Raw genomic sequence first — 13,821 nt, 5'->3', positions numbered from 1 at the left:
AAAGGCTTCCCCTTTATCCTCAAACTGTGACCCCTCGTTCTGGACTTCCCCAACATCGGGAACAATCTTCCTGCATCTAGCCTGTCCAATCCCTTTAGGATTTTATACGTTTCAATCAGATCCCCCCTCAATCTTCTAAATTCCAACGAGTACAAGCCTAGTTCATCCACTCTTTCTTCATATGAAAGTCCTGCCATCCCAGGAATCAATCTGGTGAACCTTCTTTGTACTCCCTCTATGGCAAGGATGTCTTTCCTCAGATTAGGGGACCAAAACTGCACACAATACTCCAGGTGTGGTCTCACCAAGGCCTTGTACAACTGCGGTAGTACCTCCCTGCTCCTGTACTCAAATCCTCTCGCTATAAATGCCAGCATACCATTCGCCTTTTTCACCGCCTGCTGTACCTGCATACCCACTTTCAATGACCGGTGTATAATGACACCCAGGTCTCGTTGCACCTCCCCTTTTCCTAATCGGCCACCATTCAGATAATAATCTGTTTTCCTATTTTTGCCACCAAAGTGGATAACTTCACATTTATCCACATTAAATTGCATCTGCCATGAATTTGCCCACTCACCCAACCTATCCAAGTCACCCTGCATCCTCTTAGCATCCTCCTCGCAGTTAACACTGCCGCCCAGCTTCGTGTCATCCGCAAACTTGGAGATGCTGCATTTAATTCCCTCATCCAAGTCATTAATATATATTGTAAACAACTGGGGTCCCAGCACTGAGCCTTGCCGTACCCCACTAGTCACTGCCTGCCATTCTGAAAAGGTCCCGTTTATTCCCAGTCTTTGCTTCCTGTCTGCTAACCAATTCTCTATCCACATCAATACCTTACCCCCAATACTGTGTGTTTTAAGTTTGCACACTAATCTCCTGTGTGGGACCTTGTCAAAAGCCTTTTGAAAATCCAAATATACCACATCCACTGGTTCTCCCCTATCCACTCTACTAGTTACATCCTCAAAAAATTCTATGAGATTCGTCAGACATGATTTTCCTTTCACAAATCCATGCTGACTTTGTCCGATCATTTCACTGCTTTCCAAATGTGCTGTTATCACATCTTTGATAACTGACTCCAGCAGTTTCCCCACCACCGACGTTAGGCTAACCGGTCTATAATTCCCCGGTTTCTCTCTCCCTCCTTTTTTAAAAAGTGGGGTTATATTAGCCACCCTCCAATCCTCAGGAACTAGTCCAGAATCTGACGAGTTTTGAAAAATTATCACTAAAGCATCCACTATTTCTTGGGCTACTTCCTTAAGCACTCTGGGATGCAGACCATCTGGCCCTGGGGATTTATCTGCCTTTAATCCCTTCAATTTACCTAACACCACTTCCCTACTAACATGTATTTCGCTCAGTTCCTCCATCTCACTGGACCCTCTGTCCCCTACGATTTCTGGAAGATTATTTATGTCCTCCTTAGTGAAGACAGAACCAAAGTAATTATTCAATTGGTCTGCCATGTCCTTGCTCCCCATAATCAATTCACCTGTTTCTGTCTGTAGGGGACCTACATTTGTCTTTGCCAGTCTTTTCCTTTTTACATATCTATAAAAGCTTTTACAGTCAGTTTTTATGTTCCCTGCCAGTTTTCTCTCATAATCTTTTTTCCCCTTCCTAATTACAGGACCAGCAGTACATTTAGTCTCTCTTTACTGGCTGTCACAAAGTAGAGATTCAGATAAACAACTCTGTCCCAAAGAAGCCACTGCTTGGGATGCATCTGTTTCCTTGCTGTTTTTCACGCTGTAGAGAAAAACCTAATAAAGTGGCCCACGGAGTCCATATCCTCAGTTACCAGAGTTCATTCTCAATGCTACCATCAGGGTAGGACGTACAGGAGCCCGAAGACATACACTCAATGTTTCAGGAACAGCTTCTTCCCCTCTGCCAACAGATCTCTGAACGGTCCTGTGAAGACTACCTTACTAATTTTGTTCCGTTTTTTGCATTCCTAACTTAGTTTTTTTTTAATATGGACTCAGTGGGCCACTTTATCAGGTTCTTTGATGTGTTATGTCTTCTGAGATGCTCTTCTACACACCGCTGTTATAACACGTGGTTATTTGAGTTACTGTTCCCTTCCTGGCAGCTTGAAGCAGTCTGACCATTCTCCGCTAACCTCTCTCATCAACAGGGTGTTTATGCCCACAGAACTGCAGCTCACTGGATTTTTTTTGTTTTTCTCTCTCTAAATACTGTTGTTTGTGAAAATCTCAGGTGATCAGCAACTTCTAGGATACTCAAACTACGTCATCTGGCACCAACAATCATTCCACAGTCAAAGTCACTTAGATCACATTTCTTCCCCATTCTGATGTTTGGTCTGAACAACAACTGAACCTCTTGACCATGTCTGCATACTTTTATGTATTGTTGCTGCTACATGATTGGCTGATTAGATGTTTGCATTTTCGAGGTGTACAGGTGTACCTATTAAAGAGGCTACTGAGTGTAGATTTCTTATTGTAATTTATAGCTTATTTCATGTGTTGCACCTTAATGCTGCTGCAGAATAACATATTTCACAACATATGTCAGTGATTATAAACTTGATTCTGACACAGATATTGTAAATGGATTTCTTAACCTGGCAAGTTTATCTTTCCCAAACCGCTATCATTAGAAACGTAGAAACATAGAAAATAGGTGCAGGAGTAGGCCATTCGGCCCTTTGAGCCTGCACTGCCATTTATTATGATCATGGCTGATCATCCAACTCAGAACCCCGCCCCAGCCTTCCCTCCATACCCCCTGACCCCCGTAGCCACAAGGGCCATATCTAACTCCCTCTTAAATATAGCCAATGAACTGGCCTCAACAGTTTCCTGTGGCAGAGAATTCCACAGATTCACCACTCTCTGTGTGAAGAAATTTTTCCTAATCTCGGTCCTAAAAGGCTTCCCCTCTATCCTCAAACTGTGACCCCTCGTTCTGGACTTCCCCACATCGGGAACAATCTTCCTGCATCTAACCTGTCCAATCCCTTTAGTATCTTATATGTTTCAATCAGATCCCCCCTTCAATCTTCTAAATTCCAATGAGTACAAGCCCAATTCATCCAGTCTTTCTTCATATGAAAGTCCTGCCATCCCAGGAATCAATCTGGTGAACCTTCTTTGTACTCCCTCTATGGCAAAGATGTCTTTCCTCAGATTAGGGGACCAAAACTGCACACAATACTCCAGGTGTGGTCTCACCAAGGCCTTGTACAACTGCAGTAGTACCTCCCTGCTCCTGTACTCGAATCCTCTCGCTATAAATGCCAGCATACCATTCACCTTTTTCACCGCCTGCTGTACCTGCATGCCCACTTTCAATGACTGGTGTATAATGACACCCAGGTCTCGTTGCACCTCCCCTTTTCCTAATCGGCCACCATTCAGATAATAATCTGTTTTCCTATTTTTGCCACCAAAGTGGATAACTTCACATTTATCCACATTAAATTAGGCCACCCTTAACTCCTGTATCCTTGCAAAAAAAAGTTACTCCCATTCATGATAACTATTTCCTCTCCCCTTCCCAGGTCCGAAGTTACCAACCAAATTCGTGAGGGCCTGGAACTTAAAATCTGCACATGAGCACATTGACAGACAGATAGTAGAGTCCAAGGATGATAGTCTGTTTCTCTGTGCTTGGATGAATTAAATATTAGTTTACGTGCTGCCCTTTGTCCATTGGTGAAGCCAGTATGATAGAGAATTCCCCAGTGCCATTGCCATGATATAGATGATGGATGGAATAGTATACTACTCTATAAATAGACAAGGGATGGGATATTGGTTGCTAGGGCAACAGGCATTTGAAAGTAGATGTCCCTAGAGATATTATACAGAATATTAAGCTAATCTTTTAAACAGGTACTGTTGATGTCTTGTTAACCAGTGGATATTGTGTCCATCATAAATTGGGGGACTGCTTTGTTGAGTGTCTCCGCACTATCTGCCAAAAGCGGAACTTCACGGTGGCCAAACATTTCAATTCCCATTCCCCTTCCGATATGTCAGTCCATGGTCTGCTCTTGTGCTAAGTTGTGACACCCTGAGGGTGGAGGAACAACACCTTATATTCTGGCTGGGTAGCCTTCACCTGATGGCATGAATATTGATTTCTTCTTCTGGAAGATAAAAATCCTTCCTCCCTCCCCTTTTCCTCTATTCCCTACTTTAGGCTCCTTACCTCACCTGCCGATCACTTCCCCCTGGATCCCCTCCTCATTCTCTTTTTCCTATGGTCCACTCTCCGCCCCTATCAGATTCCTTCCTCTCCAGCCCTTTATCTTTCCAACCCACCTGGCTTCACCTATCACCTTCCAGCTATCCTTCATCCTTTCTCCCCACCTTTTTATTCTGGCATCTTCCCCATTCCTTCTCAGTTCTGAAGAAGTGTCTCGGTCTGAAGCATCGACTGTTTATTCATTTCCATAGGTGTTGCCTGACCTGCTGAATTCCTCCAGCACTTTGTGTGTGTTGCTTTAGATTTCCAGCTTCTGCAGACTTTCTCATGTTTACAGTCGTACCTTGTCTTTTCTTTCAATTTGTAATGCCTTCAAAGGAAAACACATAGAAATGTTTATATGAAAATCGCTGCCTATAAACAATTTGAAGAGATTGCTTTAGTGATTAAAGTGAATATGGTCAAAGTTTTACCATCTTCACTTGACAGTTTTGCCTAGTTGATGAGGAAAGTAACAATGCATAATTAATTTCAGATTTTCCTTTAAAAATGGCAAAGTGTTGATTGAAGAGGAAAACTTCATGGTGGTGTAGGGGGAAATGTTTTATTTCCTTAGTTAAATTAAATGGTACTCATTTATTTGCTGTGCTATGAGCAACCCAGTGGAATTATGATGCTGACCTTGACTAAATCTACTTGTTTACTGGCAACCTCCAATCTCCTTACATCAATGACTGCAATTAATTCATTAACACATATACACAGAATTTCAATGTTAAGATGATTAAATATACCCAGAATCCATTTTGTGCTATGAATCATCAAGTGTAAGTAGCTTAATGATATTAGGATTAACTTTATTTGTCATACACATTTAATCGTATTAGGTATTTGCTGTGGTGTGTTGGCATGACATCCAACAGAAAACAACATTCAACAATCATGAGGAATAAAGAATTATTTTAAAAATAAAGGCAGATGGAGGTTTATGTACAGATATGGAAGAAAATATGCATAAATACAAAAATGCCAGCATGTATTTACAAGAAAAATCTGAAATTCGAAGGTTCATTTTATTGGTAAAGTATTTATCTGCAATACAACTCTGATATTCCTGTTCTCCAGGAAGCAATGAAAAACAGAAAAACCATGGGTGTATGGGGGTTGTTGAAAGAAAAAAAGACATCAATATCCCCCCTCAGGGAAAAGAAAAAGAAACAAAGCTTGCTAACCCCAACCACCCCACCCCTCCCTCACACAATAGCCAACAGATCACCCACACGGAAATGGCAGCTACAACACCAAACCCCAAACTCCAACCCCCTCCCTCGCAAAAAAAAACAGCGACAGCAGCATCAAACCCCAACCCCCTCTCTCACACACAAAAGCTAACAGATCACCCATACAGAAAAACACCAACAAGAACATCAAACCCCTCCCTCGTACAGAAGGTAACGTACCGCCCACTGGCCAATTGGCAACAAGAAAGAAAACACAAAAAACTGAAGGGGACCAATATGAACAACAGTCCAATAATCAATAATCTCGGAATTTCAAAAACGTCCTTAGCTCAGCATCGAGGAGAGCGGCTGCACAAACTCAGTCCTTCCATGAAGAGTGATCGCTATGCCAGGTCCAAACGACGCCAACCCAGCTACCAACTGCCATCAATCCCATGGCCTCCTCTGCATTTGCCTCGATGCTTCGATCTTCCTTAATGTTTTGAATTGGCCCTGTGCCTCGTCTCTTGTCTTCTCCATGAGGCAGCTCGTGCTCTTGGTCCTCTCCAGGGACAGCAGAATGCTAGATCATTCGATCGAATTCCAAATGGCCTGTCACAGGCTCCAACAGTTTCCAAAACACAATCAAGATAAAAAGGACAAGTAGAGGACGTAGAGAAAGTGAAATAATTGAAGAGATTGACCATCTGGAAGATGTCGCCCAAGGAATTGATGTTCGTAGGTGGCATCTTGACTGGAAGTCATCAAACCTAATTTCAGGTTTATCATTTGAACCTGGATGGTTGGTTATCCGTTGTATCAAACAATGGAAGTTTGAAAACCTGTGTGGGACAGTTACGAAAATGGAAAAGCTTCTGCACTGTGGCAGTTCTCTTGACCTCGAAAGTCAGGGTCCAGTGGTACAAATAGTCATCACAACTGGGTTACAGTGGATGACCATGATTCCTTCTCTGCCTTACCATGCCCTTCACTCCCCGTGAAGCATTGCAGAACCACCTCTGTAGCTGTTGGATCTCACTGTTGATCTTATTAACGACCTGGATGTGGGGGTAGAAGGGTGGGTTGGCAAGCTTGCAGACGACACAAAGGTTGGTGGTGTTGTAGATAGTGTAGAGGATTGTCGAAGATTGCAGAGAGACATTGATAGGATGCAGAAGTGGGCTGAGAAGTGGCAGATGGAGTTCAACCCGAAGAAGTGTGAGGTGGTACACTTTGGAAGGACAAACTCCAAGGCAGAGTACAAAGTACATGGCAGGGTACTTGGTAGTGTGAAGGAGCAGAGGGATCTCGGGGTACATGTCCACAGATCCCTGAAAGTTGCATCACAGGTAGATAGGGTAGTTAAGAAAGTTTATGGGGTGTTAGCTTTTATAAGTTGAGGGATAGAGTTTAAGAGTCGCGATGTAATGATGCAGCTCTATAAAACTCTGGTTAGGCCACACTTGGAGTACTGTGTCCAGTTCTGGTCACCTCACTATAGGAAGGATGTGGAAGCATTGGAAAGGGTACAGAGGAGATTTACCAGGATGCTGCCTGGTTTAGAGAGTATGCATTATGATCAGAGATTAAGGGAGCTAGGGCTTTTTACTCTTTGGAGAGAAGGAGGATGAGAGGAGACATGATAAAGGTGTACAAGATAATAAGAGGAATAGATAGAGTGGATAGCCAGCGCCTCTTCCCCAGGGCACCACTGCTCAATACAAGAGGACATGGCTTTAAGGTAAGGGGTGGGAAGTTCAAGGGGGATATTAGAGGAAGGTTTTTTACTCAGAGAGTGGTTGGTGCATGGAATGCACTGCCTGAGTCAGTGGTGGAGGCAGATACACTAGTGAAGTTTAAGAGACTACTAGACAGGTATATGGAGGAATTTAAGGTGGGGGGTTATATGGGAGGCAGGGTTTGAGGGTCAGCACAACATTGTGGGCCGAAGGGCCTGTAATGTGCTGTACTATTCTATGTTCTACGTTCTATTATCTGCCCAGACCACTGGTGCTGACTTTGCATGCTAGGACAGGCATGTCCCTATCTCACTGGGATATGAGGTCCAGCGGCTACCCTCACCTGTTTAGCCTGCTTGTCGAAGTGGTGTATCGGGATTTGCCGTTGCTTCATGCAAATAGCTACCAGAGGTGAGCACTGAGTGCCTGGTGGAGACCAAAGGTGAGTGAGCTGCCCCAGAATGGACAAGACATTGTGTCCATTATAACGTAGAGAGCATCACTGCTTCATGACTGAAAGAATATCATAGTTAACATCCAAGGATACCCCTTGTATTGAAAGGACAGGCAGGTAGCCAGATGAGGTGTGGTAGCTTTGTTGGTAAAAAATGAAATCAAATCCTTAGAAAGAGGTACATAGGATCAGAAGAAGTAGAATTCTTGTGTTTAGAGTTAAGAAACTGCAAGGATAAAGTGACCCTGATGGGAGTTGTATTAAGACCTCCGAACAGTAGCCAGGATGTGGGCTACAAATTATAATGGGAATAGAAAAGGCATGAAATAAGGACAGTGTAACGATAATGATGGAGGATATTAATACGCAGGTAGATTGGGAAAACCAGGCAGGTGCTGTATCCCAAGGGAGAGAGTTTGTAGAATACCTTCAAGATGTCTTTCTAGAGCAACTTGTGGTTGAGCCCACTAGGGCAGAGGCAACTTTGGATTGGGAGTTGTGTAATGAACCAGATTTGAGTAAGGAGCTTAAGGTAAAGAAACCCTTAGGAGACAGTGATCATCATATAATAAAATTCACCCTACAGTTTGAGAGGCTGAAGAATAAAGTCAGATGTTTCAGAATTGCAGTGGAGTAAAGGGAACTACAGGGGCATGAGAGAAGAACTGGCTGGAGTTTCTGGGGCTAATTCAGAAGATGGTATATCCCAAACCAAAGATGAAGAAGTTTTCTAAAGGGAGGATGAGGCAACTGTGGTTGACAAGGAAAGTCAAAGACAGCATTAGAACAAAAGAGAGTTCATATAATACAGCAAAAATTAGTGGAAAGTTAGAGGATTGGGAAGTTTTTAAAAGACCAATAAAAGGCAACTAAAAAAGCCATAAGAAGAGAAAAGATGAAGTATGAAGGTAAGCTAACTAATAATATAAAGGAAAATACCAAACAGTTTTTTATATATACAGTATTAAGAGTAAAAGAGTGGATATTAGAATGCTGGAATAACATGGGTAGAAGATAGGCTGACTGGCAGGAGACAAAAAGTGGGAATAAAGGGGGCCTATTTTGGTTGGCTATCAATGACATAGTGATTTTCTGCAGGGGTGGAATTGGGGCCGCTTCTTTTCACATTATACGTCAATGATTTGGATGGCTGATTTGATGGCTTTCTGGCCAAGTTCGCAGACGCTACAAAGATAAGTGGAGGGGTAGGTTATATTGAGGAAGCAGGGAATCTATAGAAGGAACTAGACGGTTTGGGAGAAAGGGCAAAGAACTGGCAGATGCAATGTAGTGTAGGGAAGTGTATGGTCATTCACTTTGGTAGAAGGAATAAAGGTGTAAACTATTTTCAAAACAGGGAGAAAAATCAAAAATCAGAGGTGCAAAGGGTTTTGGGAGTCTTTATGCAGGATTCCATAAAGGTTAAATTGCAGATTGAGTTGGTGGGAGGAAGGCCAATGCAATGTTAGCATTCGTTTTTAGGAGACTAGAATATAAGAGCAAGGATATGATGCTGGGCTTTATAAGGCATTGGTCAGACTGTACTTGGAATATCGTGAGCAATTTTGGGCCCCTTATCTAAAAGATGTGCTGGCATTGGAGAGTGTCTAGAGAAGGTTCACAAGGACGATTTTGGGAGCGAAAGGGTTAGCATTTGATGGCTTTGTGCCCGTACTCGCTGGAGTTTAGAAAAATGAGGGAGCATCTCATTGAAACCTACTGAATAGTGAAAGGCTTAGATAGAGTGTATGTGGAGAGGATTTTTTCTATAGTGAGTGAGTCGAGGTCCAGAGGCCACAGCTTCAGAATAGAGGGACGTCCATTTAGAACCGAGATGAGGATGAATTTCTTTATCCAGAGGGGATGAGTCTGTGGAATTCGTTGCCATGTATGGCTGTGGAGGCTACATTATTAGGCACTTTTAAAGCTGTTAGGTTCTTGATTAGTCAGGGTCGAAGGTTGCAGGGATAAGGCAGGAGAATGTGGTTGAGAGGGATGATACATCAGCCATGGTGGAGCAGACTCGATGAGCTGAATGGCCTAATTCTGCTCCTTTCTCTTATGGTATAACTGGACCTCTCCTTTTTACAGAAGCTGCCTGAGTTAAAAGCTATATTTAATTATTTCTGCTACTCTGCCCATGGACAGTTTGTCCATAAACTTGGTAAGTTATAAATGACCTTTGCATTAAAGTGTTTCAATGCATTGGTAAAAGCTTGGAGATAGTGTAGTATATACGTATAAGAATTCATTGTGCGTTTATGGTAGCTGTAGATTTTGTTATAATGTAATAATAAAAGAACATAAGATGATTTAAAGACTTGTGAACTACATCTATCCAAGGCAACTATAACATTGTAGTAGAAGATTGATGATATTGTTTTCTTAGCCTCGGGGGGAAAAAAAGAAAAGTAGTTGACCAATTTTTGCTTCCTTAACCTAAGTTCACAAAAATCAAGACTGTATTTAAACTCTACTTGTTAACCTATCAGAACCTATTTTGATGCAGAACCGCTTGATACACCTTTCCTTTTATATAGGCAATCTATAAAATGGTTTCTTCGGTGATGAGAATGCCTGAAGATGAGTCTACACCTGAGAAAAGGACAGAAAAAATTTTCAGACAGATGGACACCAACCGTGATGGTGAGTCAATAAATTCCTTTGAGCGCTAAGCACCTCCATCCTTACTACCTTCATGTCATGGCCAATTTATAATATTCACTCAAGTACTGAATCAAAAATGTATAGGCTCCAACTTTCAGAATATTTTAATGCTGTAACTTTATACTGGAGATTGTAACTAATGGAGAGTAATACAGCCATTTTCAGCATTTGAATAGAAGCATTGCTAGTTGACAGCTATATCCCATTGTCTCTGATCTTGTTTTCCTCATGGTGTTTATACCTTATAATAGTATTTTATGAAAAGCTTCTTGAAAGGATAGTTGCATTTAAGTAAAGTTCAACATATGTTGAATGGCAGCTTTATTACCAACACGTTCAGTTAACAAACGGTAAGTATACTATGTTAACTGAGATTTTTCTTCCATAGGTATTGATCAAGTTGTTCTGTATTTTATTGTTAGCTCACATTTTAATTTGTCATAACCTGCCTTCACACCCCGTCTACCTGTGTCACCACTTTCAGAAGTACTGTGTACTTGTACCCCTGGGGGTCTGTCTGTTTTACAACACTCCCCACAGCCCTGACATTAACTGAGCCTTCCTTCCCAAAATGCATCACTCCAAATTTGTCGAAGTTAAATTCCATATGGATAACTTAAAATTACAAATTAAAGTTTTCTGTACTGTGAAGACCTTTTATATTGCTTTGAGTTGAAAGACGGTGGTGGCATCCGTTAGTCTCGCGAGACCATGGATCTGCGCCTGGAAAGTCCTCTCCAGAGCGCAGGCCTGGGCAAGGTTGTATGGAAGACCGGCAGTTGTCCATGCAGCAAGTCTCCCCTCTCCACAACACCGATGCTGTCCAAGGGAAGGGCAAGGGCCGATACAACTTGGCACCAGTGTCGTCGCAGGAGTTGTCAGAACGAGGTTGAAGGCAACGTCGGACTGCCTTAGGGGCTCCAGCTCCGGATTTGTCCTCAGGGTTTACTCCTGAAGCCTTTCCAATGAGTGGGTATGGCCGCAAGGCAGCGGAGGTTTGAAATCAGAGTTTTCCCTCTCTTAGATGGACTGCTTTCCCAGGCTGACGAGCTCCACCTACCTGAAGCACTGGTTTTAAGGCACCAGGACCCACCTTCGCCCCTTCTCCTGTCAGTAGAAACAGTTCCACCGGGCTGCGAGGCTAAGCCACACAAGAAGGCCAGGAGTTGGACTTGGTTGTCAGAGGCTATTTGAGGTGCATGCCGTGAGGAGCACTTTTAGGTAGTGGGAGCTTATCCCCACGAACACTCCTCGGCTTGACAACCTTGGAACCTAGTTGAAAGAATATCTTATTAAATATATATTTATCCCAATTTTATCAGATGACACTGACTCATTCTGTGACATTTATGGCAGGTAGATTACCCACTGATTCTTTCTGCATGAGGCAATACCCAAATCATTTTCTTATTCCCTCCAGTTTCTGTAGAGGGCAGTGCTGCAAAACCCTTACAGTGACAGACTGAGTACACTGTTAATCAATTATAGATCCTTGAGGAATGGCATGCTAGACAGCCCTGGGGAACAGTTAAATATAGTCTTCCATTGTACTCTTTCAAGGAACTTAGTAACTGAAAAAAACAATCAGAATGGAAAAAAATGTAAGGAGAGTTCTCCAATTTTCTTCTGGAAGTGTTTTGTGTGTTTTCTTCTCTGTTAGCTTCAGCTCCATCTCACTGCAGTATTTTATCTCTGGAATCATTCTAATGATTACTTCATTACTTGAAAGAAGCATCAATTCTTCCAAAACTGTGGTTCCAGAATTAGACACAATAGAGCTGAACATATGTTTAATATAACTTGAGCATGTTCCCAACTCTTGTTGGCCCTAATGGTATCCCGTCCTATCGTTTTCAGCCTTTCTTTCTTTCTTCCTTGTTTTAAAAATAAGTTGCAAATGGTAGAATTGGCAATTGCTTGGGAAGACTGGTTTGAATTTGAATGGAAGAAAGCCAAATACCAGGAGCTGGTCGAGCAGTGCCAGACACAGGTGGAGGGCACGATGCGAGCGAGGGGTGTGGAGGTTTTGCTGGCTGCTCACTGTGCAGAACCTACTCTCTCCTGGGCATTACAGGGGTTGCAAAGAAAAGAGCCATCAGGTCCAACACAAGGCTTCTGAGGGAGCCTCCGGATGGCTGTAGATCAAGAGGTGTGACCCATGGATCAATGCTGCTCGGACACTAGACAGGGTCTGATCAGTCTTGGCCGGGTTGCCTGGGTGAGGGTGTCTGATCTTGAAAGACCCAGAACACCCGATGACCCCAGATTACATCACTGATGATGTGTCCCAGCACCAAAACTTATCTCCTTTAAGCACTCTAGTGCAATTCCCAGTTTGGCCAGGTTGCCCCACTTGTTTTCCCCTTCCTTAGGAAGGATGATTGCACAGACTATCCATTCACCTTGAAGGTATTCAAGGTAATGATTTAGATTGTTAATGTGACCCACTCTGCAAGACCATTATTTTAAACAATCACAGCTGATCTAAGATATCTTTGCTTCAGCAATTTTAAATTATGTATTTACCTGTAAATTTACAAAATTTACCTTTTCTCAGCAACAAAAGCCTGCCTGGGATGATTCAGAATCTATACATAAAATATTGTCAGTTGACCTAAGGTTTACATAATGTATTTAGTGCAAAAGTCATGCTCTACTAAAAGCGTGGCCTGGTTTACACGGTGACATTCAATGTATGGTAAACTCTTTGACATCACTTACCAGAACTTAAATTTTTTTGAGCCTATGGGCAGGATACCAGAGTTTTGAGGTTTTCATAGTCTTTCGGGGAAGTCTTTATTTTAGTGGTTTTCTTAGTGTTCATTTAAACTCTTTATTTTCCACTCCCTTCCCCAACCTCTGCTTCCCACCCCTTCTCTGAACTGATTCCTAATAGCCTGCGGCTAACACTATCCTTGCCTGAATGACTTATATTTTCACCTCATTCTTTTCATTCCTTCATCCATTTTGGTATCCTCCCTTAACATTTTTAGCCACTTCTTGCAGATTCCTCGTTAATCCGATTGTTTTCCCTCACAATGCACAGAACTGCACAAGGTCTGATGTATCATGCACAAGACCTCGGGTCTTCTGTGTGACAGTGTTTTGCTCATGGGCATTTGCATGCAAAGCTGGCAGGGTCACTCTCACTCTCACCCTGAAGGAGCAGTGTGTAATGTGCCTTTTAAGGCACCATTCTATGTTCACTCCATCATTTTTCAAACAACTAATAATACAGTTAGCATTTCAATTTCTTCAAATCAAGGAACACTCCTTTTGCTCTCAGGATGAGGCTTTTCATTCCAGAACTAAGGAGATGTCCTCTTTCTTCAAAGAAAGGGGCTTCCCTTCCTCCACCATCAATGCTGCCCTCCAGCCTGATGGCATGAACATCAATTTCTCGAACTTCCAGTGATGCCCCCCCACTTCACCATTCCCCATTCTCATTTCCCTCTCTCACCTTATCTCCTTACCAGCCCATCACCTCCCTCTGGTGTTTCTCCCCTTCCCTTTCTTCCCTGGCCTTCTATCCCCTTCTATC

The 13,821-nt window shown here is 42.6% G+C and overlaps 1 protein-coding gene across 3 annotated transcripts in view; it reads left to right on the top strand.

Annotated features, from left to right (window-relative positions):
* Window positions 1-13,821, top strand: part of LOC134350350 (neurocalcin-delta) — a 335,975-nt gene that overhangs the window by 311,697 nt on the left and 10,457 nt on the right. For all 3 annotated transcript variants that reach the window (XM_063055432.1, XM_063055423.1, XM_063055442.1), the window contains exon 5: window positions 10,154-10,259. In XM_063055432.1, the coding sequence (XP_062911502.1) occupies window positions 10,154-10,259 (106 nt within the window). The remainder of the gene's footprint in view (window positions 1-10,153; window positions 10,260-13,821) is intronic.

The sequence above is a fragment of the Mobula hypostoma genome, chromosome 1, assembly GCF_963921235.1.
Source record: "Mobula hypostoma chromosome 1, sMobHyp1.1, whole genome shotgun sequence".
Lineage (NCBI taxonomy): Eukaryota > Metazoa > Chordata > Chondrichthyes > Myliobatiformes > Myliobatidae > Mobula > Mobula hypostoma.
This window is presented reverse-complemented; position numbering and strand designations above follow the sequence as displayed.